Here is a 26,433-nt window from a genome sequence, read left to right as displayed (position 1 = left end):
TCTTCTTTGCATAAAAGCCACTGCCAGGCTGTGTGCCTGGGGTAGGGGGGCATCTTTTTTCTCTCGTGCACAGAGGCATGAAGTGGTCCGCGAGCGGCCCCAGGGGTGAACTAGTCAGGTCGGTCGGGATGATGGAGGTTGGCGTGATGGCTCTGCGCCTTCTTGATGTGGGACCTTGGACAGGCCACTTGACCCCTCCGGACCTCGGTTTCCTCATCTGTAATCTGGAGCTGCCACCTACCGAACTGGCTTTGGGGAGCAGATGGGACAACAAAACGAGACAAAGTCGGTGAAGCCCTGGAGGACGTCTAGAGCAGAGGCAGCTCGCCTCAGAAAGCAGCTGTGCTCACTGCTGCCTCCCAGCGGGGGAGGCAAGAGAATCAGGGAAGAGGGGCCAGTCCCGGGGCCACCAGACGGACCGAGAGGAAAGGGCCGGTGCTCCCAAGTCAGGAGGACCCGGGTTTGAATCTGCCCCTGCAGATCCCTGACTGAGGGGCACCTGCCAAGTGCCTCTCCTGGGTCCTAAGCCCTGCCTGACTGGGCTACCGTAGGGACAGGGACATGAGGGACCGCACACAGTAGGTGCTCATGAAATCACTGCTCCCTTCTGCCCAAGATGGCGGTTGAGATGCATGGCCAGGGTGGAACTCCGGCTGAGGCCCAGGAAGACACAAGCATCTCCCAGGCCTCCTGGGTATGGCAAGGTCCCAGGGATGATGTGGGGCCCACAGGCTCCCCAACGGTGCCTGGTGTACCCCCACTCTGGTCCCAGGTTTTGAACCAAAGCTTATCTGACTGTTGCGCCCATCCCCATCAGAGCATCTCCCCGCCCGAGACCACCCAAACCCACCTTGGAGGTTCTGCTTTGGCCCCAGAATGTAAATAGGCAAAGGTAGCTGGAAACTAGTTGCAAAATTTATTCCAGGGCTGCAAGGGCTGGGGAGATTCTTAAGGGCACTTCTCATTTGGGGGCTGTGGGTCTCTGGCCTCGGCAGGGGCACACATTTCAGTGGGCAAGGGTGGGCACTGAGACAGGGCGGTGGAAGGCAAGGGGGAAGGGATGCCCAGTCACCTCCGACTGGGCAGGCTCAGCACAAGCTGCAATGGCAACGTGAAAGCAGGAAAGACAGTGGATGCCCAGCCCGGGGACAGAGGACAGCCAAGGCCTCCCCCTAGCGCCTGGCCCTGGAGAGCGTCCTTCAGGACACAGGGCGGGAGGAGGCCAGGGAGCTGAGACCCAGCTTCAAGGGTTTGCAGCAAGGGACCCAGTGGGACGGGGCCAGTGAGGAAGGGGCTTATCAGCAATGTCCCCCATCTGGAGACCCATACACCCTCCTCAAGTTCACCCATATTCCCACACAGAGAGACTCCGAGCCCTGACAGGACACCCTGCTGTTCATCGAAGGAGGCGCAAGCAACAACTCCTCTCTGGATTGAAACAATGGTCCAGCACCACCCATGGGGTACTTGGCATGCGGGTGTTTGGAGAGAAACCACGGGCTGTACCTGGGGCTAATCCCCAAGTCCCAGCCTCAATCCTCAAATCCATCCCCTGCCCCGCCACACACAAACCTTTCAAAGAGTATCTAGAGTACTAGATTAAAAAACAAATAAAACCCACAAACCCACAAACCTCTTGACTACAGCCTTTGCAGATACATACCAGCCTGGGCTGGCCAACTGTGGGTGGGGCTAGAATGTTCTAGCTCCCTGGTGGGAGAGGGATAGAAACTTCTCCTCCGGTGGGAAAGGGGTAGAGAGAGCTGATTGTAGTGGGATTCTTTTCAGATAGCATGTCAGTAGCATCTCCCCTGCACAAGTCAGATGGGGCGTAAGGGCTAGGGAGGAGGGCTTGGTCCTAACCTGCCCCCTAGTGTCCTCTAGGCCCCACAGTGCCTGACCAACTTTGCAAACTCAGTGACTCCTAGTTTACAAAACAGAGGGCTTCCCTCCTGGTCTCTGGGAAGGGGTTCTGGAGACCCTCTCTTCTCCCCCAGTTGATGCCCCCTCAACGTCTCTCCGCTTCTGTTTCCCAGGGAGGGGAAAGGGACGACTTCTGACCCGAGGGACGTGGAGGCCCACCAGGGAATCCCGAACCTCCTCCCTGGACCTGTGCTTCCAGACTCCAGGACAGACAGCTGGGAGCAAGGGGAGGGGGAGGGGGTGCTTAGCAGCCGCCTTCTTGGGGCCCTCTGAGTGGCAGACAGCTGCCCGTGGGGCCACCCTACGTCAGCCAGGCCCCATCCCCCCTCACCCAGCTTTCCAAACACGGGGCTTCAGAGAGCACAGGGGCAGAGGGGCTTACAGGGTGGGGCTCCTGGGTCGCAGAATAAACTCAACCATCTGGAGGGCCTTGGGGGTGGCTGCGACCCCCAGCCTGGCCCCAGGCCTGGCCCCACCCAGCCCAGGCTCAAGTCTGCTTGGCTTGTAGCATCTCGATGAGCAGGTTGTTGCGGGGCATCTCGTTGCCCAGGTGCTTGTGGTACAGGTACTCCCTGGCCTGCACGCTCAGCGCCCGCACCTCCACCAGGCATAGCAGCAGCTGCTGGAACTTGTCCCCGCAGTGCGGGTAGTGGCACAGGGTGTAATCGAGCAAGGCGGCATTGGCCTTCTCCTGAGCGTCCTTCACCAGGCTGTGGTTATTCATGAACTTCACATCTGCAAAGGGAGGAGCTCTGTCACCATCACCGGCCCATCACATCGGCCGCGGTCACCGGCAACACCAACACCAACATCCCCTAGAAGCACCAAAGATGAGGCGCTGCCACCGTCAAGGACATGGCCGGGCCTCCCATCGCCACGGGAACCACCATCATCGGGGCTGGGGAGCACGGCCACCAGCAGCAATCACCGATATTGACCGCCCCGTGTCCCTCCCAAATGTGGCCACTGCCGCCACCATCAACCCAACCGTTTCTGTCACCACCGTCGGCCTCTCTGCAGGTATCCCAAACACGGCCACCGCCACCATCGCCCACCCAACCACGATCACCTGTCACCATCATTATTGCCACTGCCACTACCCCACTGGTCACGAGGAACATCTCCATCACCTCCAACACCACCCCAACCTCACCAGCTATCTCCCCGGGCACGTGATTCAACTTCTCAGTTTCCTGCAAAACGGTGACAAGAGTACCTACTTCACAAGATTGTTGGGAGAATTCAGGGACTTGGGCGGTGGAAAGTGCATGGAGAACAGTGTCGGGCACGTGAGAAGGCCAATATGTCACCATCATTACCTCTACTCTCACCCCACCATGATCAACACCATCCCTAGCCCCAGGGTCACCTGGGCGGCTCAGTCAGTTACGCATCCAACTCTTGATCTCCATTCAGGTCCTGATCTCAGGGTCATGAGTTCAAGCCCCGCGCTGGGGTCCACGCTGGGCGTGGAACCTACTTCAAACCAACCAACCAACCAACCAAAAAAAACCATCATCCCCACAGTGGTCACCATCAGCACCATCAGTTGCCGGCACACTGTGATTGCAAAGGTCCCATCTCCCAGCTGCCAGGCTCAGGCACTGGTGGCCCTATTCTGGAGAGCGACAGGCACTCCTTTGGTCTACCCTGTGACTGACCAAGAGCCTCTAGCACCGCAAGGAGACTCCCTCGTGGAGCCTTGGGGCATGAGGACGCTGCCACAGCAGCATCTAGGGGGTCCCACGAGGTAGACACAAGCAAGGGAGCAGACATACCACAGAGCAAACGGGCAGATCTTTAACAGCCTAGAGCTCGGTGGAAAATAACAGAAAAGGAAGATCGAGAATGAGATCCACAAGGCAAAGTCGTCTACGTAAATTAAACATGCCTGTACAGAAGCACGCACATTAGGTAAGAACAGGGACTAACAGGGAATCCAAGTTAAACGTGAAGGCGTGGCCGCCTGTGGGAGGGACGAGGGCAGTCAGCTCTGCGTGGACCGGTGATCACTTGTGCCAGGGACAGAGGAGTGTGACCAGTGCTTCCTGCATGCCCAGTGGAGGTCCAGTGAAGACATGAAAAATAAAATGTCTTTGAAATGAGGCTGATTGGGGTTCAAATCCTAAGCCCACCAGTTAGGAGCCGCGGCTTTGTGCCCTGTCCCCTCCTGGCCTGCAAGGCCTTCTTCCTCTGTGAACGGGGCATGCCCACCTTGCAGGGCTACGAGCTTGAGTGCCAGGGCCTGCACAGGTGTCTGGACCCCAGGGGCACCCAGAGAGGGTCAATTTGTCACTCAAGTCCTCATCACTGCTTGGCAGGTGTCTCTCAGCTGCCGGGCAGCACCCCCAGCTGGTGCCCTGCCTGGCAGCTGAGGTTCAGCAGGAATCTACAGAACCGGTCCCCCACCCCCAAATCCAGCCCAGCCTGGCCTGCGATATGGCATCCGGGGGTTCAGGGAGTGGTCATCCGTCCACTTCCCCTCTGTGGCTGCGGGGGAGTCTGGAGCCCAGCATGTGCAGCCCTTGGCCCTTCTAATCCCTCTTAACACCCACTGCGCCAGGAGGGCTTGATGCTCCTGGCAACCCTGATCCCCAGCCGCCCCCGGTGCGCCTGCTGAGGCCTGTGTTGTCCAAAGTTGGATTTAGGGAAACCTGAGCTGGGCCCAAGGCGTATGGCAGGATCTGGCCCCAGTCCTCCACCCCCACCCCTGGCCCCCTCACCTCCCTTCAGTAAGTGAGCCAGGGTCATTTTCTTCCTTGCCTCCCCAGGATCACCATGAGCCCATAAGGCACCTTTGTGCCAATTACGAAGAAGTTCCCCCTTGTCCGCAGAGACAGTATGGCGAGGGGCATACCCCAGGGGTATGGAAGTCAGCCCCTATTCATCACCTGCCTAGGTGCCCTTGTGCAGTGAACAACCTCTTCGACTGTGCATTGCAGCCCTGCTCCTTAGCCTGGACTACTCCAGACACACTCAAAGGTCACGGGAAGCCCCCACGCTCTCTGAAGCTGGCCTCCTAGGCACAAGGGGTGACTACCGACCCCGTCCCTGTCCCAACCTCTTTTCATCCCATAGGGTCCTGTCTACCTCCACCTCCCACCCCCACCTCTCCCCACTGCCCCCTGCCCTCCACCCCCAGCCCAGGCTGGGCAATTCTCCCGACATTGCCTTCTGGCAATGCACTGTAGGAAGCTGGGGGTCCAGAGAAGGGTAGGGATGAGCTCAAGGCCACACAGCAATAAGGGGGCCCAGAGGAAACAGCTGGGGTGGAGGAGGATGAGCTAGGGTGCTGCAGTAGAGGCCGGAGTGGGAGGGGGCTGCGAGGAGCAGAGCCTCGGCTTTACCAGGATTTACTGTTCTCCACAGCACCGCAGCACCGTACCAGGGACAATGGGGTGGAGTGCAGGGGGTGGGTACGGAACAAGGACAGCGCTCAGGGGCAGCCCCCACTCTTAGCAGCTCTCTGGATCTCTCAGCTCTCTGCAGACTGGAGACCCCCACCGCCCCCATGCGGTGGGCTACAGGGCTGGGGGAAGGAAGCAGTCACCAGTTAAGCCCTGATGACTATAGTGTAGGCGCACCCAGTTTCCCAGGCACCCGCCGGGCATCGTGCACTAGCTCAGTTAATCCCCACAGACAACCAGGAGGCGGGAAAGGGCATCCCCCAGGCGCAGGGACAGTGGGGTGTGCCTGGGACACCCAGCAGGTGCCAGAGTCTGGATGCAAACCCAGGTCTCCTGGCTCCAAAGCCCGGTGGGTAAGCACAGGCGGGGTCAGGCTTGGACGTCGATTCCTGGGAGGCAGGACATGAAAACTTCGTTTCGTCCGATCCAGGAGTCCTGTCCAAGGACCCCTGGGATCCTAGGTTTCCGAGGCTGCTCTGGACTCCCGACTCCTCTTCCTCCTCACCCTGGAGGAGACCACTGTCAAGTCATGCCCCCTCTTCCACCTCCCTGCCCACCCCACTAAAGGGACTGTCGTGAAGCTTGTGGGATAATGGGTGGAACAGAGCCAACACTGCACTGAACACCATGCCTTTCTTCCATTGGACACGGGAGCAGGGGACACACAGACCTGGAGGTGCCCCCTTAATATGTCGGGGGTTCAAATCCCGGCTCCACCACCAACTGGGTGACCTTGGGCAAGGCCCTCCCCCTGAGCTGTTCCCCGTCATCTGCAAAATGGGGGCACACGAATCTCCACCTCACAGGGTGCCCAAGAGCCGGACCTGATCTGTGTTGCCCAGCTCTGGGCCCTGGGACACCACAGGTTGGAGATGGGCATGGGGGAGAAAAGCCCGGCGTGTCCCCCCCCCCCCCCCCCCCCCCGCCCCAGCCTGCTCAGCTCCAGCAATCCTGGAGGTGGGAGGCGGGAGGGGGCTGGGAGATAGCACCCCCACCTCGGAGAGCAGCCTGCTAGCGCTGTGGAGCTGGGGGCCCCCAGGTTCTCAGAAAAGCCCCCTTTTCACGGTTTAATTGAATATTTGAATAATCCTTTCATTCCAGCGAGGCATAAAGAATGTTGTCCCAATAGCGGTGACTCAGGCAGGCGCCCCCGCGCACAATGGCCCCTCGAGTGGGGCTGCTATTCAGGCCGCCTTTTGTTGGCGCGGAGCAGTGGGTAAATTGCAAACGCTTAAGGGAATGCTGCGGCGGCCGCCTCAATGGGAGTCAGGAAATCGAATGTTAGGTCAATCCATTAAGCTTCGATTAAGTCCTCTCCGGAACAATGCCAGCCGGGCCCATCTTCATAAACACCGCGATTGCCAGGAGAGAGGCACTAATTTTAATTAAACCTCCTTACCTGCCTCCACGCCTGCAGGGAGACGGCTATTTAGACGCCAAATGGCACCCTTCTGCGGAGGCAGGCGGGCAGGAGGCGCTGAGGGGGCTGCAGGCGATGGGGGGGGAGGAGTGGGGGGGACAGTCGTCACAGGGGATGAGGCTGCCCAGCCCAGGGAGGTGATGCCCAGCGTGCCAGCTGGAGGTCTAAGGGCAAGTGGCCGTCCCTCTCTGGGCTCCAGGTCCCTTGGGGACCTATTCCTGGGGCCTGGCAGCGGGGAACACGGGAGAGCCCCACCGCCCTTCCAGACTCTGGGCAGATCTTCCCCCTCATCTTGCCCAAACTTGTCCACTTCACTCCAGCCCCGGGGCTAGCCTCTTGCAGGGCTCTGGGCTGCCACCTGCCATCTTTCTCCTATGCTTTAGCTAGAAGGACCTTGCTAAAATGCAAATGCGATCATGTTACTCCAGCTGAAAGGCCTTCCCAAGGGAAGGGTCAAGGTCCTTGGCCTGGCATTCGAGGCCTTGCTCAGCTCAGTCCCTGCCCGTCTCCCCAGCCTCCGATCCAGCCCCTCCCTGCCCCACAACCACAGCGGACTTCCAGGATTCCCCATCCTTTTGCACAGCCCTTTGCTGCCGCTTGCTTTGTTTCACCTAGAACACTCCTACTCATACTGCAAGGCCCAGCTCAGAGGCCCCTCCTCCAAGAAGCCTTCCTTGATATCTTAGGTGTGGGTGGTTTCTTCTCTTTGGTCCAACCCTGATCACACTGGCCTGCTCAGGCTCCTCCTGGAACCTGTCACCCAACAGCCCCTGTACCTCACCTGGCCTCCTCTCCTTCTGTTCTCCCAGGAGCTCAGGCAGGCCCAGGCACCGGGGCCTCCTCCGCCTCCTCCCAGACTCAGCCTCACTAGAGTTAGTTTCTGACCTGCTGGGCTGGGCGTCCCCCCGACCCAACTCGGCCAGACCCGCCTCCCTGTGATAAGGCACTGTGCCAGACACAGAAGCCATGAAGACAGAGACTGACTTGATCATTCAGTCACCTCATTCATTCATTTGCTCATTTGCTCACTGGTGGTAACGGAGAGAAACAACACCGATGCATATCCCAAGGGGCCAGGCCGTGCACTGAGCACTTTGGGGGAATTCCCTCATGAAATCCTCATAGCAAATTAAAGATTATTATGATGGTCATCTTACAGATGGGAAAATAGAGGCTCAGAGAGGGGAGTGACTTGCTCAAGGGCACACAGCCAGAGAGAGAGTCCAGATTTAGACTCCAGGCAGTCCGTCCCTAGGCCCCATTCCTAACCACTGTCACTCCCTGCCTCACACGTGTGAACACACACGCATATGTATGCACGCTCTCTCCTGCATCCGGCCCCTCCAGCCTATGCCAGCCAAGCACCGGAGGGAGTCCCTGTCTCTCAGGCCCCAGCTACTGACTCTGGCAAACAGGGGGAAGACTAGCAAGAAGGAGGGGCCAGCACTGAGGCTTCGGAGCATGGCCACTCACCCGGAGTGGGGGAAGAGGGCTGGGCTCAGCTCTGCTACCCTTACACCCCGTACAAGGAGAAGTCCTGGATTTATCGTCTGCTGGAGGCCAGAGTTGTACTGGGCCTGGCGGTCCCCAGCGCCCAGGGCTTTGTTGGAAGAGGGGCAGGGGCTACAGGGGTGTGCCTCGGGCCCTGGTGGGGTCTAGAAAGCCAAAACATGGCACCTGCTCTATAGGGAGGGCTGGCCAAGAAGGCTGGTGGCTGGCAGGCCACCTTCCACCCACCCCTCCTCTGGGATCCTAGCCTCCCTGGAGGCCTCTTGATGGGGCTCAGGTCAAGAAACCACCCTGACCATCACGGGCCCCACACTCCAATTCTATGTGCGCTCCAAATCCTTCATGTCTCCAAATCGCGCATCACTCCCCAGTTACATACAGATTCTTTCTACAACATGACATGTAAAAAGCCTGTGAAAGTTCATAGTCTGCACATGTGTGAAAACAAAGGCGCAGACACAAAGGCACAAACATGCACGTAACTCCTGGAGTCTCCACGCCCCCAAACCACACACCACCATGGCTTTGGTCTGAGCCAGTTCCCAGAGCCTGACAGCTCACAGAGACAAGGTTGGGAGGCGGGTACCACTGGAGGGAAGAAAGAGGGAGCCTCCCCCAGCTCAAGCCAGCCTGGCCTGGACCCCTGAGGCCCCTCCACGGGCTCCAGGCGACATGTCCTAACTGGCTGCCCAAGAGTCCGTCTCCACACCGCACCATGGTTGTCCCCTACCAAGACTTGTAGCCTTGCATAGAAGCCCTCCAGCTACCAGCCTGCTGTGCTGCAGTCAGGAGACTGGCTCAGGTACCCAGTCACATGGCCATAGCCTGAGGACTGGGCTTCCCACGGTCAACACTTCATTAATTACCCCCCATCCCACCCAGCTCTCACCACTCTCGGGCAGGCGCTCCCTTGCCAGACTGGGGCTATGAGGTCATCTACCACAAAGAGGACATCTGAATCCTGCCCCCTCTCCAAGTGATGAGGCATTCATTCCCTTCTGTTCTGACCTTACATCTCATCTACACCTCTGCTAAAAGATTTATCCTTCCAGCAAACTCCTGCTTATCTTCCAAGGCCCTGCTCAGATGTCCCTCTTCCAGGAAGCCTTCTAGGCAGAGCCCTTGTTCCCCACTCCGGGTCCCCCATCTCCGTCCCCGCCCCTGCAGCACTAGCTGGAGGCCTATACCAGACTGGGAGCCACCTGACAGCAAGGACACGTTCATGTTCACAACATTGCTGGACCCGGGGAAGGCACAGATGGCTTGCTAGGTGAGGGAGGGCAGGAGGCCAGCCTGAGGAGAGCGCCGAGGAGGGTGGAGGCTGGAGCGGCATGGGCTGGGTGCGTCAGGAGGGCGATGAGAGGGAGACCCCTGACTTGGGGAGTGGGGCTGGTGGACTGGGCCCACCCTCTGCCACTTCCCTGCTTTACTTTCCTCCTTAGCCCTGCTCACAGTCTTCCAGGCTATACATTTTACTAATCATTTCACTCATTTCTATAGCTTACTAATTATATTATCCCTATTGCCTCTCCCTGGAGAGAAGGTTGGCTCCATGACAATATGGATTGGGGATCTTTTTTGTTCACCCTGTGTCCGCACTGCCTTGCAGAGTGCAGATGCTGAGCAGATGTTTGTAGAATGAATACATGAGTGAATGAATGAGTTGGGGAGCCCAGAGTCAGAATTTGGGCCCCCCCTAGAGCAGGGAACCGAGAAAACAGGGACCCCAGGATGGGAGCCAGGGAACAGAAGCTCCCGAAATCACACAGGCGTTTTTCCGGAGGTGACCTGGGCACTTTTCTGGGGCTTCCAGCCAGGAATTTACCGAATTTTCGGGAGTCCTTGTCCCACAGAGGGCAAATCTTAGACACTGTCTTGGTCCTCTGTACTTTCCAACAGGGAAACTGAGGCCCAGAGAGGAAGCAACCGCCACTTGAAGAGCCAGGCCTGTCCCCTCCTACCCTTACTCACCGCAGGCCCCGGTCCCTGCCCCCAGAGGAGCCGCCGCCCCCCCCCCCCCCGCCCCCGGGGCAGAGCCTCACCGAGCCAGGCCCAGGCCCACCACCTCCGTGACCCCCGCCTCGCCGCCCCAGGCCGGGCCGGACGCACTCACCGAGGCTGAAGAGGATGAGGAATTTGAGGCAGACGAACTCCTGGCGGTCCAGCTGCAGCGCCAGCAGCTGCAGCACCAGCTCCTGCGCCCGCAGGACCAGGCTGTGCAGCAGGGAGCCCGCCTGGGCGGCCACCGTGGTCAGCTCCACCTGCGCGGGCGGACGTCAGCGTCAGCGGCGGGCGCAGCGGGCGCCGGGGCGGGGGCTCTGATTAGGGACCGGGGGCGGGAGGAGGCTGGGGGGGCGGGGGGGGGCAGCATCTCCGAGCGCCCCAGCAAGGGTCCCGCCTTCCCAGGGTTCCTCGCGCGGCGGCCGCCGAGCCGGCCCTGGGCAGGTGGGTGCAGAGGGAGAGCTGAAGGGTCCTTCTCCCGCAAACAGCTGCTGCCAGGCGCCCTGGTATCTGCAGCAAACGCCACGTCGTGCTGGGTGTGGGGCAGGGTCGGGGCCGGTCTGCCCGGATCCACGTGCCCATGGCCACGGGACTGCCCAGGGCCCCACACGCCCACACGTGGGCACCCAGGCTGGGGATGTGGTCACACCTCAGCTCCCAGTCTCACACACCCATGAACACACTCACGGGGCGGTCCACCCCTTTCATGAAGTGAACACACACGCACACACAGGCCCGTGTACGGTCACCTCACAAGGTAACGCGACAGACACGCACCCACGTATGAATTCCCACACATGGTGACAGGCAGAACTCAACAACCACACGCTTACGCGTGGGGAGATATGGCCTCAGAGACTTCGGCCGCATGTTGACATAGGCCAACACAAACACGCTCATCCCTCAGACTCTCCTGTCTGCGTTCACAGGTGGCCTCCAAGTCATGCCTTTGGGACCAGCACTCCCGGGCCCTGGATGCCCTGAGACACCCAGGGTGAGAACAGAGCACCAGCACCAAGGGCCTGGGTTGGAGACAGGTGATGGGGAGCAGGGCCTCAGCCTCCAACTCCCACGCCCAGAGTACCTGTTAACCACTCTTCCTCCTGTCTCCCCCTCAGGACCCGTGCTCCCCCCGCCAGCCTAGACCCCGGCATCCAACCTCTCTTCTTGCTCTCCCTCTTTCCCTCCATTTCTCCCACACCTCCTCCCTCAGCTGGGGGTCCTCCTCCTTCAGCGGCCCCCTCCCAGGTCCCCAGCATTCCACAATGGCCTCGACTTCCTCACCCCCCACCCTGCCCCCTCTGTGTGTTTCCTCAAATACAACCTGGATGAGCCCTTCCTCACTTAAAACTCCCCCGTGGCTCCCTGCTTGATTTCAGGAGTTCCCAGCAACTAGCCTAGGGCTTCTAATTCCCTGCTCTGGGGCAGGGCGGGGGGCCCAAATTCCTTCGCCCATTCCTTCATTCACTCAGGATTCAGGGTCTGTCCCCAGCCTTACCTCTCACCTCACGGGGCTCCTGGCCCCCCCAAACCCACATACTAGCAGCCTCTGGTAACTCAGCAGTTCTAGACATCCTCCTGTGCACCTTCATCCATGCTGTCCCCTCTGCCGTGGTGGGGGTGGGACTGCCCCCCACCACCTTTTATGACCTGACCGACCCCTATTTGTTCTCTCAAGACCCAGGGCCACCACCACCTCCTCCAAGAGCCTCCCTGACCCTCCCCACATCCCTGAGCTGCTTTCTAGGGGCTGGCACCTGTCAAGGCCAGGGCCAGGGCTGGTCAGAGGGAGGTTGGGCATGAACTTGGGGAAAGGGCTGACACTGGGGTGCCCAGGGCCAGCCCTGGAGAGGCCTAGGGTCTCTTCTGGGCTCAGAATTCCGGAAGCACCCTTAAGGGCATGGCACAGGGCACAGTAGGGTCTGGTCACCTCCTGCCCGGTGACCAGCAGGATGCTGCCCTCCTTGCCGTGTTGGATCTGGCGGTAGATGTGGTCAAATACTAGCAGCTCGCTCCAGCAGTTCTGCAGCAGTGTCATCTGGTCGGCCACCTGGAGGGAAGAGCACGTGTGGGGCTAGGGTCCAGCCAGGTGCAGCCAGGGACCTTCCTCTCACCCCGCCTCCTCCCAGCTCATGATTCCGAGGCTCACTTGGATATGTGACCTGGGCAAGCCGCTTCCCCTCTCCGTGCCCTTTTTGCCTATCTGCAGGGATCGAGCAAAAAAAAAAAAAAAAAAAAAAAAGATCCAGTGGAGGTGCTCAGAACTCAGACAGTCCTGGCTTTAGGCCCCAGCTCTGTTCCTACAAGGTATATGACCTTAAGCAAGTTCTATAGCCCTCTGAGCCTCGATTCTCTCATCTGTGAAGCGGGCAAAGTGAGGCACCCAGTGCAAGGACAGGGACTGCCCCTGTGGGGGGTGTCCTTCCGCCCCGGAGGGTCACAACATTCTAGTAGGGCTAGAGTGGACGCTCGTGACCATGGCGAGTGGGGCTCGGGACCGTGGGATGCCAGAGCCAGAAGAGCCCTCAGAGATCCTCTGGCCAAAACCTCTATTGTTTAGATGAAAATCTGCTGCCCAGAGAAGGCGAGGGACTCTCCTGGGATCACAAAGAGGTAGAGCCAGGCCAGAGCCATGGTTGGCCTTCTCAGTCCACAACCCTCTACAGTGTCCTGGGTGTTCGGAACTGCCCAGGACACTGCAGGTCAGCCTACAGAGACACAATATGGACGCCAGTCCCTCCCAGCACCTGCGGCTCATTCGCCGGCCGCCATCGGCCCAGCAGGTACTTCCTGGGTGGGCACCTTCCTGGGCCTGCCCCGTGATGAGTGCAAACTATGACAGCTACTAGGCACTGTGCTGCAGCCCCATGACCCCAGGAGGCTGGGACAGTTGCTATCCCCAGTCTATGGAGAGAAGACACCCCCAGGAGCCAAGTAACTTGCCCGAGGTCACACTGCTCCATCTGGTTCCTGATCCATGCTCTAAACCACCAGGGATGGAAGAGGACCCAGCCCACTCACCCAGGCATGCTTGTTACCTCGCCCACGAAGCCCTCCCCAATCCCTCCTCCTTCCACAGCGCCCTCAACGTCCTCTGGCTGTGGCACCTGCCACATCTGCTGGCACCAATTCATGCCTCTGCCTCCCTCAGTACCTGTGGGGTCTGGGAAGGCAGGGTTGGTCTCCAGCCCATCACTGGGCTCCCAGAGGAGGGGTTTGGTGAGCAACTGATATGTGCTCCCAAGACAGGCACAGGGAGCACAGGGGAGCACAGAGGAACTACCCCCAACCCAGGGGCCAGAGAGATCCAGGCAGCCCCTGGCCTGAGGGAAACTGGCAATGCCCAATGACTAGCTCTCTCTTCTTGGGGGTAGGAGCCCCCTCCTCCCTTCAGTTCCCCCCTCCCCTGGGGGCAGCCTGGGGCCCATCCTCAGGCCGATGGAGGGTAGGGCGAGAACAAGTGTACCGAGAGCCAGTGAGCAGCCAGACACACAGTCAGGCTTCCTTCAGGCCTCACCTGCCCACTCTTTCCCCGGCCCACGGTGGCTGAGAACAAGAGGGAGGGCCTGTCTCTGTCCTGCTCTGAGTCCCCAGCCCCCCATCTTCTGTTGCTCACCTCATCCCCTTCTCCCCTGGTAGAAAGTGCTTCCCAGAGCCCAGCTCCTGTCAGAGCAAGAAGCCCAGCTGGGGCCCTAGGCTCAGCCACAGCTAGCCCTGGATTGGAGGGGCCAGGAGAGATTAAGGCCCGGGCAAGGCCGAATCACAGAGACATCTCTCCTATCTCTCCTCAGGAAGTGGCCAATCCCTGAAGAACCACGGGCAGGAGGCCTCCCCACCAGTTTCCGAGGAGGGAGGCAAGGCTCCGTGAGCACCTGCGACCGAGCCACTCTCAGCACACCCGCCCCGGCCTCCTCACCCCGTCCTATCAACGTTCTGCCCATGTTACAGATAAGGAGACAGAGGCTTGCCTAAGGTAACCAGAGGCCCTGATAGGGCCAGGCTGCTGGAGCTCCCCAGGAAGTCCCCAGGCCCGAGTAGAAGGTGCCTACCGGGAGTCGATGGCCTACCCTGGGCGACCCAGATGGAGGCAGGGCGGGAGGGAGGATGTGCGGGGCTGGGCTCTGTCCACCCCCCATTGGGGCCCTTGGGCCTGGCTTGAAGGAACAGGGGGGTGGGGAGGTGGAAGAGTGAGAGATAAGGGGGAGAATTAGGAGATAAGCATGCTGAGCTTCGGGCAGAAAGCAAGAGGGGTCACAGTGACCCGGCTGGCCAAGCCCTGGGTGCAGCAGACTCTGTACCCAGACCTCAGACCCCAGGAGTGGGGGCAGCCCTGCCCACGGGGCTGATAGGGGCGGCAGGGCAGAGAGATGCAATATTGGCTAAGCCCTGGTGCCCTGTGCCCTCTGAGTCCCCACTCAGCCAAATAACCTCCTCCGCCCTGATTTTTTGTTCTGAGAAATTGGAAAAATAAATCCTCCCTCTTTTGGTTAGAGAAGACATATGAGCACAGGGGTGTCCGTTGTGAAAGGCTCTGTGGGCCCATGGTGGACTCTCCTGCAGATGCTGCCCCAGCTGAAGTTCCCATCTACCCCCAGCCAAACGGACTCTTCATTTGCTCTTCCTCTAGATGGACAGATGGACACATAAAGACACCAAACTCCAAAACACTGCCCACACAGATGAGAGCGTGTGTGCGCGCGCACGTGCGCGCGCGCGCGCACACACACACACACACACACACACACCTTTTATTTCAAAGAAAACCAGAAGGCCCTAGCTGCTAGCCCTCTCCACAGGAAAGCAGGTGGCTAAGAGGCTCACTTAACCAAAGAGGGTGGTTTTCACCTTCCTTAGCTTTCTCCTGAAGCAAAGGTTCCTCCTCTGCCCTCGGACCTCCCTGGCACCCCGGGGAACAAGGACATGTGCCGTCCTGGCTCTGGGGTCCCTTGCTGGCCTGGCCTGTCTGCCCAGCCACCAGCCGCCCACCCCTCCTGCTGGTCTGCCATCTATCTTCCCGGAGCCTTGACACTTTGCAGCCTGCCCTGGAGAAGGGGTATTTATGGGTGCTGGGCTGACCTCCCTCCCAGCAGGGCCCCCCTCCGGAGCCCCCTGGGGTCTGATCCGTCTGGCAGCCGAAGGCCAGCGGGCTCTGTAATTCTCCAGGAGCTGACATGCCACGGGCCGGCCACGGCGCTCTCCTGGCCGAGTGGTTGGCAGGCCATCGTTTGTCAGCCCAAGACTGACAGAGTTACTGCTGTTTAAATGAAACCATATATCTGAGCAGTTCAATCTGTTGCCAGTCGGGGGCCTCCGAGTTGGATGTTAAGGGTGAAGTGATGTCAAGATGGGTCATTAGGCACTCTTGGCCCTCACCTCCCCCTCCCTGATTCCTATCTGGCGTCCTCCCGGCCTGCCTTTCCTGGGAACTGTCCAGGGAGGCTGACTGCCTGGGCCGACACACTGCCCTCCACCGAGCAGAGCCTGAGCAGGGACAGGGGTCTCTGCCACCACGCTGCTACACAGTTGCTTTCTAAGCCCAGGGCAAGGTGGCCGCGCAGCTTCTTCCAGAACGCTAGTGCCCAGAGGAGCATGGGGACGGCCTATGCGTTCTCACCCCTCCTGGCCAGACCCGAGTACCTCCTGCAAATAGAGATTACGGGGGACAGCAGCGGCGCGGACAGGAAGGAAAGGAGCTACCCTGCAGCCTACCAAGCGCTCCCGTGTGCTGCGCCCTGTGCGGGACTCCCGGCCCGTCCAGGCTCACTAAACCCTCGCTACAGGTGCAGGCACGCATTGTGGGCTGATGTTATGTCAACCCCCCGTATTTTGTAGACAAGGAAACCGCGGCCCAGAGGAGCAGTCCCTTGCCCACAGTCACGCCCGTGGCAGGTGGCAGAGCTGATGGAGCTGGAACTTGAACACAGGCTTCTCTGACCCTGGCCTTTGTTATTAACTTCCCTGTCACTGTCAACCCCAACACACCGCGATTGGGTGAGATGAAAAACAGAGACAGAGGGACATCTAAGCCGGTAGAGAGAATGGAGGAGGAGAACCCCAAGAGGGCATCCAGGCTCGCAGCATCCCTGGCAGCTCAGCAAGGACCCCAGGCCCGGCCCTGGGCGGCGAGATGTCGTCAGCATCACAGGGGGCTGAGTGGCCTCTAGGGAAAGTTCAGGCTCTGTGGTAGGAGCCCTCCCTGCCCCAGGATGGGGGGCCCCCCCTCCAGCCCTGGCTCCTGGTCCAAGCTCTGCTTTTGACCCTGCCAGCCTCCCTGGACACAGAGGACCACCTGAAACTCCCTGGCACATGATACCTTTTCACATTTCTAGGCCTTTCCCTATGCCGTTCCCCCTTCCTGGAATGTCCTTAACCTTCTCAGACTGCTTTCTGGAAAGGCAGAGATCAAAGAAACCCCTCATTTCCTTAGAGCCATTTGCGCTGCTGCTGGGCCCCACCGGCCCCCTTCCATCGCTCCCAGAGCCCTGGGCGGCCTGCATTGGCATCATCTGTGTGCCTGTCTGTCTCCTCCAAAAGCCTGGCTGCCTCCTGGGTCCAATTCATTCCAAGGTCGCCACTGCCCAGCCCAAGTGCCCCACTCTCAGAGCGAGAGAGCTCTGCACTTCTGTCTCCCAAGATGTATTCTGCCTGGGGGGGGGGTGCGGGCAGTGAATGGTCACCCAGAAGGGAGAACAGGGTCACTCAGCACCATTCCCGTTTTTCTGCTTTCCCACCTCTGGCTTTGCAAACAGACACCAGCCAGGGCTTGCCGGACCAGTAGGAAAGAAGTTCCACATGGCTGATGAGGAGGCCCTCTAAGGGCTGGGCTGGTACTTATCTGCAAGGCTCCATTACAGCGGATGGTGACCATGGTTCATATTCCTGGGCTCAATTCAGAGATTCTGGGAAGGGGAAGCAGGAAGGTTTGGACCACAGAGAAGCCAGAAGCAGGAAAAAACACTCAGCAAAGCTGGGACAAAAGCACTTCCCATCCTGCGTGAAAAACCCCAAGAGACTAGGAAGGCGGCCAGAGGAAGTGCCCTGCCCCTGGATCCAGGGTTCTGGAAAGCCAGGAATGCTCTGCTCCTCCTCCCCTCCGCACAGGGGGCTCATGGGAAGTCTGGAGGGGAGGCTGGCAACCAACCCAAGGGTCCTGGGATCCTCATCCCCAACCAGGGCCTCCAGCCAGGAGTGAAAGGCAGATGGGATCGTTCAAGGCCCTGCCTCTCGTCCCATCCATGAGGTTGGCCTAAAGAGGGGGCAAGGGTGAGAAGTCCCACCCTGCGGCAGATACAGGGGCACATCCCCAGACCCTCCTTCGTCGAAGCAGGAATCATCACCACCAATTCTTGACCCCCAGGGTAACCCAGGCCCCAGCCCCACGATGCCTCAAGGGCTCGCAGTGCCCACCTTCTGTCTTATCCCGCCCATGCCCAGCCCAGGCAGGCAGTGCCCCCGGCCCATCCGGCCACATGCCCCTGGAGGAAGCCCAGGCGTCAGCGCTGACAATGCTGCTCAAGGCTGCAGTGGCCCCGGCAGGGAGGGCAGCGGGCCCTGCTGTTTACATCCAGCCCCGGAATAGCCAGGGAGGCCGGCCGGGGAAAGCCAAACAGCGACCGGCCTGGACTAAAGACGGGTCTGTGCCCAGGCCAACGAGGAGGGCTGGGCCGTGCCTGGGCTCGAGGGGCCTCAGAGGTTGACAGAGCACCCCGTTCACAGGGAGCCAGGGCACCAGAGGGGCAGATCCCCGGCCTTGGGCCCTTCAAACCGCCAGGCAGCAGGGCTGGGAAGTTCTTCCCTATCTGGCCTCAGTTTCCCCTGTGGCTTTCTTGCTTACTTTAGCTGCAGGTACTTCAATCCAGGGGAAGGAAAGCCTTGCAGAAAAGGAAGATTGGCTCCTTTGGGAAGATCAGTGACAGGCCCCACAATCCCTGACCTAGTCCCCACTGCACACACAGACACATGGACACACACACACACACGTGAGACCAAGCATCGTGCACAAGAGATGCAGGGACAGCAGGACCTTTCACCTTAGCTGGGAAGGAGGACGTCCATAAGCATTCCAAACTCTGAGACACTAAGACCCCCACCTATGACATTTGAGGCTGGCAGGGATTGGTGGCCTCTCCAAATGGGAGGACACATCCTCTTCTCGACACCGGGCTGGGACAGCCAGAGACAGCCTCCAAAAGACTCAGCTAGTCCTTTGGGGGAGCTCAGGGTCTCAGAGGAAGAGAGATAAATGCCTACAGAGACCCTGACCAGATGAGAAAGGAATAGAGACCTAGAGGGCTGGAGAAACAGAGATGCAGAGAGAGAGCACACCAGGGAGAGAGGGTCAACAGAGACAGAGGCAGAGATAAAGAAGCAGAGTCTGTGACAAATAGAGACTCAAGAAACAGAGAAAGAAAGAGGGCAGGAGGGGTGAGGGAGAGGGGGCGAGGGGCAAGGAAGGCTGTGATGGGCCAGAAACATTCCTCAGTGTCCCGAGTAAGGCCTCCCTGTGCCCCGATGCTGCCTGCAGCCAGTGGGCGGGACAGCTCCATCCAAGGGGTAACTGGGCCTGAGGCTTGGCAGCCCAAGAGGACACCCCAGACCCAGCGGCCAGCCAGGAGGGAGGAGGGACTCACCTCCAGCTCCTTGAAGACCATGCACCTGCGTGCCCAGTCCACGATGGAGATGAAGGTCTGGTCAGCCATCCTGCATAGGAGGCTGAAGGGCGCAGGCTGGTCAGGGCGGCCTTTGGCTGGTTCCTGCAGGCAGCCCACAATGCGTGCCCGCACCTGGTCCTCATCTGGCTCCAGCTGCAGCAGCTGCAGGATGAGCTCGGGCACACCAGGCCCTCCGGAGAAGGGCTCTGGGTAGCCATAGGGTGGCCCAGGCTGCGGGGGACTGGCATAGGGCTCTGGGTACTCAGACTTGATGGCACGGCCAGGGAAGGTGGGATAGAGGTAGCCGGCCAGTGGCCCGTGGGTGCTAGGCACGGCCATGGGCAGTGCTGGAGCCCCAAAGTCGCCCAGTGGCCCAGCAGGTGGACCAGAGGCCAGGCCCTTGGGCTCAGGTGCGTGCAGGCCAGGGGGCAGCATGTAGTCCGGCGGTGGAGGGGGTGGGGGAGGCACCCCCATTGGGGGGCCTGTCTCCAGCTTAAAGCCATTGGCTCGAATCTGTGCCTTCTTCTGCTGCTTCAGGGCACGGTCTCGTTTGTACATGGGCCCAAACTTGTTCCGGCCACCCCGCATTCGGTCAGCGCGCACAGCTGCGGGCAGAAGCAGAGGGTCAGTCCCAGCCCCCCCAAGCCACCTGCCATAAAGCCACACTCACAGATCTTTCCCGAACTGTGTCACTTCCCCCGCTCAGCACCTTTTTATGACTCCCACTGCCCACAGATGAAGTCAGTCTCCTTAGCCTGGCATTCAAGGCCCTATTTACCCTCCTAGATCACGCTTTACAAGAGCCCATGTTCTTTCCACGCCACCTTATCTCTCTGCTCCTCTGCTTGGCACAACTCCTTCTTCCTCCACCCCACCTTTGATATTCTTTCTCCCTCAAACCCTTTCCTTTTCTCATGCCTGCCAAACACCCAGCCCTAGGGTCACCACCTCCAGAAGTATTCCTGGATTCATCTAGGCAGAATCCACTGTCCTTGACCCAGATGTCCTGCCTCTTGTCCACTCTCATCTTGCTGAGTGGTATCATGCCATGTGACCCAGGCTGAGAGTTTCTGGGGACTCAGCAACAGGTTCAGGTGCCTAGTACAAGGCCGAGCAGGGAGATGGTGACAGGAAGCAAGCCCTCATCACAGCCTCACTCACAGCATCCAGTCCAGTCCCCAGTGTCCAGATGCTTCTTGACTCACTGCCCGACTCGGTCGAACCCCTACTGCAAAATGACTCGGGCTTCCCCCAGTGCCTTCACATATGAAGCGGAGTTTAGGGCCGGCCCGGGTTCGGAGCTGGGAGAAGGGACCTCCCTGGCTGACCAGATGTCCCTCCGCCTGGCCAAGAATGTGTCACCAGCAGGACCCAACAGGTGCATCTCTGCAGCTGCAGTGTGGCCCCAGCCCCTGCTCAGACAGGACCCCACCCTGAGCTCTAGGAGAAGGGAGAGAGCAGGAGGGAGAGGGTGGTGCCCAGGAGGGGAGGCGTCCTGGAGGTCCGTTCAGCCAGTCTTCCTGCTGCAGGCGTGAAGAGCCCAGCTCTGCTCCCTCCGCTCCATCACTTGTGACAACTAGCTCCCCTGGCCGGGAAGGACCCGGAGCTGGGGAGCTGGGGACGTTTGCCTCTCATCTAGGAGTCCTTCCTCTAGGTGGCAGGACTTGGGGTGAGCGGCTCCCAGAGCCACTAGGGGCCTTCTACACTGTTTAAAACTTTAGCCAACAGCTGCATGCTCGGCGCACAGCCCGGCTGGGGCCGGCAGGGTGGAAGCCTATGACTGTCCACCCTCAGAAAGTTTGAGGTTTTTCCCCCCCTTTGGGCTGAGAGGTGGGAGGTTGTGGGTGGGAAGGCAGGGATGGGCCTGGGTCCTCAGGGACCAATTGTCCCCCCTTCCCTCGCCCTCTCAGGGCCCTCCCAAGAACATGGTGGGAGGACTTTCATCCACCAAGTGAACGACCTGAGCGAACTTTTGGATGGACAAACAGATGGGTGGGATGGATGAATGACGGCTGTGATGATGGACAGGTAATAACATAAACAATGATAATAACAATGGCAGGTACTGTGTGCTAGGGTTTTACACAATTCCCTCACACTGACTCAAGGAGGAAGACACTACTGTTAGGTCCCCTTTTCAGATGGGGAATCCGCAACTCAGAGAGGTTAAGGAAGTGGCCCAGGGTCAATCAGCCTGTGCGTGGTGGCACTGGGACTTGAACTCTGTCCATAAAGGTATTAAACGCCCTGGCCCTGGGGGATGTTGGGTGTCAGTGGGGGTGTCGTAGGTCTCCTTGCAGAGGGAGGAGGTCTGCCCGGTGCTGCACACCCTCTCGGAGGCTGGAGAGAGGGTCATCTCCCGGGTGTTCACTTTCGGATACCTCTCGACCCAAGCCAGCAGAGCCTGCCCGCATCCCTTCACCAGGCGGAGCCACTCCTCACCCCTCGCCCCGCAGAGATCCGGCCCTCCCGCCACGTGAGGGGCCAAAGGGCAGCTCCAGAAACTTGAGGAAGGCCACGGGAGCCCTCCTCTCACTCCTTCCACACCGCCCCCCCCGCACCCCCGACCCCCGCTGCCAGGGGTCAGCGGTGGGAGGCCGCCGCGCCGCGCGCCCACCTTCCAGGCGCATCCCCACCGTCAGGCACTTCTGGAAGCGGCAGAAGGGACAGCGCTTGCGCTGCGTCTTGTCGATCTTGCAGCTCTGGCTCTCGGTGCACGTGTAATGCTTGTTGTTCTGCACCGTGCGCTTGAAGAAGCCCTAGGGGAGAGCGGAGTCAGCTGCGGGAGGCGGCCAGGCCCCGCGTCCCTCTCCCCGGGCCCCACAGGGCTTGTCCCCGCGTCCCGGCCGCTCGCCCGCCCTCCGAGCGCCTAGCCCGGCCGGCCCGCCGCCCGCCGCCCGCTCACCTTGCAGCTCTCGCATGTGAGCAGCCCGTAGTGGTAGCCGGACACCTTGTCCCCACACACGGGGCACAGCTCATCCAGGTCCTCGTCGTACGAATAGTCCATGCCCGCGGCGTCCGCCTGCGGACGGAGGAGAGGGTCACGGCGGGCGAGACGCGACCGGCAGCGCCGCAGACCCGGGGCCCGCGGGGTCGCCGCCCCCACGGCGCTGCCCCCGCCGCCCCCGTTACCGCGCCCGTTGCCGGCCACCCATTCGAGCGCCCTGAGCAGCCCGCCCTGGGATGCGGCCCGACCGGCCCGCGCCTCGGCCTTTACCGCCCCTGTCCCGCCGCTCCTGCTCCGCGCGCCCCCCCCCCGCCCCCTCTCCCTGGGGCTCCTCGGGCGAGGTCTGCGTCGCGCCCGATCCGGGACCCTCGGTTCTGTGCGCTCGGATCCGGATTCGTTCATCTGAGAACAAAACCCCGATTCTGAGAAAACGAGATGGGCTCCGCCGCGGAGGAGACACGGGCGAACCCGGCCAGAGTGGGGCCTTGAGTGTTCTGGGGATCGGACAGGGACGAGGGGGACAGAGACAGAGTCTGGGGGAGACAGAGAGATGGGCTGAGCGAGAGCGAGAGATACCGACCGACGCTGCCTAACGGAGCGAGTGCCCTGGGGCGACAGAGACAACGAAAATCCGAGACTGACAGAGACACACTGATGCGGGCAGAGAAAACTCGGGGGAGGCGAGACAGACAGAGAGACACGGAGATGCAGAACGAAAGAGAGAGAGATCAGAGACACCGGGAGGCAGAGGCCCAAGAGAAACCCTGAGAAAGGCAGACGCAGAGCCAGAGACACAGCGGTAGGCGAGAGACAGCCCGAGACACGGAGAGGCGAGAGAAGCCCGGGAGAGAAGAAGGCGGCAGCGGGGTGGGTGGGGGGGGGCGGGGGGCGGCGGACAGAGACACTGAGGGAGAACCTGGAGAGACGGAGGCGCCCAGCGAGGGGGCCGGGGCCGGGAAGACGCGCGGAAAGCGGCGGGACGCGGGCGCCCGGGCTCCGAGGCGTGGCCCCCGCAGGGTCGGACGCCGCCGGGGGCTAGCGCCAGGAGAGGCGGAGAACGACGGCGCCCCGGACCGAGAGCCCGAAAGCGCCGAGCCGCCGGGGCCCCGGGGCTGGGAGAGACAAAGCCCGCGGCAGCGACGGCAACGGGAGGCGCGGCCCGTGCCACCGAGACCGAGACGTCGGGCGGAGGGAGGGCGCAGCGGAGACGCCGGGTGTGGAGTCGCAGGCCGGGCGTGAGGCGCAGAGACCTCGGGTGGAGACCCATAGGGCTCCGGGGGACCGAGCCCGAGGCGGGGGGTGCGGGGAGAGACCTCGGGCGGAGAGTCGAAGTCCCAAGGAGGGAAGCGTGCAGAGCCGGGGCCCAGGAAGCGAGAAGGGGCGCGACGGCGGCCGCGGCCGGCCCGGCGCCCACCTGGAGGCTCCTGCGAGCAGCAGCGCCCCGCGTCCCGCCCGCGCGGAGCCCCGCACCTCCCGGCCGCGCCGCCGCCGGCGATGAGCCGCACCCGGGCGCAGCGCCGCCTGCCCGCGATGACTGCCGATCGGGCCGGGGGCGGGGAGGCGGGGGCGCGGGGCCTCGGAGCCCCCCCCACACACACCCAGCCTCCCCACCCCCCGCCGCGTCCAGGGCCGCACCAAGGCGCACCTGGGACCCGGGCCCCTCCGCCGCCAATGCGCGCTGCGCGAACCCGCCTCGCCGGGGCCAGGGGCCGGCCCCTCTATATCAGCGCGTGCGGTATCCGGGGGCGGAGGCCCGGCCCGCGCCCTCCCCCGCCACCCAGCCTGGCTAGCGCCTTTACCCTCACCCTCTCGGCCCCCCATTCCCAGCCCGGGCGCCTCGGAATCCGGGCAGGTGCTGGGCGCCTGGGAGCCTCAAGCCACCCAGGAGGCGAGCCCCTGTTTGCTCATCCAGCTTAGTCGTGGCAAGGGCCACTTTGGGGGCGCTGGTCGTTTTGCAGCGTGGAAGTGGGTAAGGGCGAACGTGGGGGTCTATGGCCAAGGCACGGGTTCAAGGCTAGAAACCAGGTTCGTGCCCTGGCCCTGCAGTATTTCCTCACGGGAGACTTAAGCAAATCTACACACACACACACACACACACACACACACACACACACACACACACACACACACACACACACACACACACACACACACACACACACACGTCCTCGTCCTCAGTTTGCTTATCTGTGAAGCGGACTGGACTTCCTTAAGGGTGGGCACGCGGATAAACCCAAGAGGTGTTGGCAAAACGCATGCCTTAGCACTGCGGAAGCGACCAGTAGTACCCAGCTGGGAGACCTGGGGCAAACCATTTCTCCACCGTAGGCCTCAGTTTGCTTGGCCGGAAATGGGAATCCTCCGAGGTCTAGCGAGGACCCGAAGCCACCGAGGGCGCGGGAGCTAGGAGAACAGAGGGACCCCTTCCCCCTTCCCCTTCTGAGCCCCTCCCCGGGCTGGGGGATGGGGAAGGGAGCGTCTGGCATCCCCGGGACAAAGGGGTTGCTCGGGCTGGGCTACGCTGAGCAATTGCTCTGGGTGAGGAAAGGCTACCTCGTCACTCTCATTTTTCAGATGAAGAAAATTGAGACCAGAGAAGGGGGCCCGCTCTCGTCTTGCCCCCGCCCCCTCCGCGGAGAAGGGTATTGAGATCAGCAAGGCCAAAAAGCCGCGATCTTCAAGCCGGGGGCCGCGGGGGTGGGGGGGAGGTGTGGAAAAACCACAGTTTGGCACGCGCAGCGACGCGACCGACCGATCTGAAGACTCTGGCCCTTGGCCTCGGCCAACTTCGTCTGGGCCCCCGACCAGAGCCTCCCCCGACCCGAGCCTCCCCCGCCACCCGGCTTGGGTTGGAGTTGGCACCTTGGTCCTGCAAGCCGAGGCTGGAGACCCCGCGCAGACCACTCCTCCTATCTTTCACCCCGCGGAAGAAAGGGCGGAATAGACAGCCGACTTGCTGTGCAAGCTCGGCCGGGTCACTTTGCTTCTCTGAGCCTCAGTTTCTCCGCATGTAAAATGGAAAAGTTTGGCCCTGCAGAAGGGGTTCTGCAGTTTCCGTGAGATGCCGTGGACAAATCTTGGTGAGAAAGGCGAGAGAGCCGAGCCTGAGTTTGGCTGCAGACTCCCCACATGGGACCCCTGAGAAACACGAGCGTCTGCGGAGCTGGAGGTGAGGAGCTAGTGGCCTCTCAACAGATCTCCGTCGGGGAGGGGCCCTCAGAAAGTGGAAAACAGGACGGGTACCACCTCTGTAGGGGAGCGAAGGGGATTGAGGGGGAGGGCTGGGGTCTCCTGGACATTGCTGAGGAGGACTCAGGCAAGGTAAGCACGAGTCTCGGCGGGGGACCCAGGTGGTCTAGGGGGCAGGGCCCAGAGCCGGTTCTCCCCTTCTCCCTCCACCTCTACCTCCTTTTTCTCCAGAGGCTACACTATCCCAGGCTGGGAGCCCTGCAGTTGACCCAGGCTCCACTGCACCCACCCTCACCCACATACCCAGGGAAGGAAACATCGATCTGGACCAGCCACGGAACGAGAACTGACAGATGGACATTGAGGACAGACCCACAAATCGATACAAATCCGCGGAGACAACACAGAACCACAAGCAGGGATACCCAGAGACCCAAAGACAGACCCAGGGACCATGGACACATTCATGGACTGCTAGGCTTGGGCCAACACAGCCCTGTGAACACTCGGCCACTAGTAGACAGAGGGACACCGCAGACCCCCATGGAGCCTGTCCCCAAAGGCCTAGCGCCTCCCATCAGCTGCCCAGGGAAGAAGAGGGGGTAGCATGATGGGAGGGCAGGTCTGGGGCAATCTCTGGCCTCTTCCCTGCCCAGAGCAGCGGGCACCAGTCACCCAGCCGAGCAGGCAGTGGCCGGCCCAGGCCGCAGGGAGGCACTGAGGAGGGAGGCTGGCCATTAGAGGCCTGGGCCCAGGCCCTCACTTACGGAGCGGAAGGAGAGCTCTCACGCCGGATGAGGGTGGACAGTGGGCACCAGGGGTCCGAGCGAAGGCTCCGGCAGCCCAGGTGGGGCAGTGGTGACCGTGGGTGCACAGGAACTCCTTCACGCCACGGCGGGCGGCAGGCGGACGGTAGGCTGGCCCTGTCCGTCGGTCCTCCTCCTCCCCGCCCTGGCGGGGGGGGCCACCGGAGGCCCAATTGGTCTCTGCCCCCACGTGACTCTGCAGGCCTCTCTCCTTCTTTGTTGGTGTTTCTCTTCATTTAGGCCTATTTTTTTCTTCTCCTAAAAGAAAAAAAATACCCCTATCTATCTGGGGGCCGCGGTGGGGGTGGAGGCCAAGGCACTCTGGAGGCCTTGGCCAGCTGGATGCTCCAGGCCGCTGTGGGAGCCCAGAGGCAGGGACCCCATGTAGGCGGTTAGGCAGCCCCGCTTGTTAGTGACTGGGTGGGAGTGGGGCCTGATTTATGGGCGGCTCCCCCACCAGGCCGGCAGCCTGGCCTCTCTCCCCTTGGATGGCTACCTCCCTGGGGCCTGGCCCGGCGGGGTCCGGCCTGGCCCAGACATGGGAGTGGAGTCAGGTCGGGCTGGAGCGGAGGCAGGGGCA

At 61.1% G+C, this 26,433-nt stretch overlaps 1 protein-coding gene across 5 annotated transcripts; it reads right to left on the bottom strand.

Moving 5' to 3' along the window:
* Positions 1-893: 893 nt before the first annotated feature.
* Positions 894-26,004, bottom strand: NR5A1 (nuclear receptor subfamily 5 group A member 1). 5 transcript variants are annotated; one of them, XM_027614502.2, is made up of 7 exons: positions 25,815-26,004; positions 21,817-21,933; positions 21,529-21,670; positions 18,891-19,516; positions 12,191-12,310; positions 10,373-10,520; positions 894-2,658 (listed from the first exon to the last, which is right to left on the bottom strand). In XM_027614502.2, exons 2-7 carry the CDS (start codon positions 21,916-21,918, stop codon positions 2,411-2,413), a joined length of 1,386 nt encoding a protein of 461 aa, XP_027470303.1. In that variant the 5' UTR covers positions 21,919-21,933; positions 25,815-26,004; the 3' UTR covers positions 894-2,410. The 5 variants fall into 5 exon arrangements, with proteins under 5 accessions (XP_027470303.1, XP_027470308.1, XP_027470307.1 ...); XM_027614507.2 differs by lacking the exon at positions 25,815-26,004 and adding an exon at positions 24,412-24,432; XM_027614506.2 differs by lacking the exon at positions 25,815-26,004 and adding an exon at positions 23,664-23,687.
* Positions 26,005-26,433: the final 429 nt, after the last annotated feature.

The sequence above is a fragment of the Zalophus californianus genome, chromosome 13, assembly GCF_009762305.2.
Source record: "Zalophus californianus isolate mZalCal1 chromosome 13, mZalCal1.pri.v2, whole genome shotgun sequence".
Classification (NCBI taxonomy): Eukaryota; Metazoa; Chordata; class Mammalia; order Carnivora; family Otariidae; genus Zalophus; species Zalophus californianus.
This window is presented reverse-complemented; position numbering and strand designations above follow the sequence as displayed.

What these genes read in the sequence shown, in the direction of transcription:
- NR5A1 (XM_027614502.2), bottom strand. Translation starts at nt 21,918, where the DNA reads ATGGACTATTCGTACGACGAGGACCTGGATGAGCTGTGCCCCGTGTGT. An exon ending in TCACATGCGAGAGCTGCAAG is followed by an intron (nt 21,671 to 21,816) that starts GTGAGCGGGCGG and finishes GCTCTCCCCTAG; the next exon opens with GGCTTCTTCAAGCGCACGGT. An exon ending in GGTGGGGATGCGCCTGGAAG is followed by an intron (nt 19,517 to 21,528) that starts GTGGGCGCGCGG and finishes TTCTGCCCGCAG; the next exon opens with CTGTGCGCGCTGACCGAATG.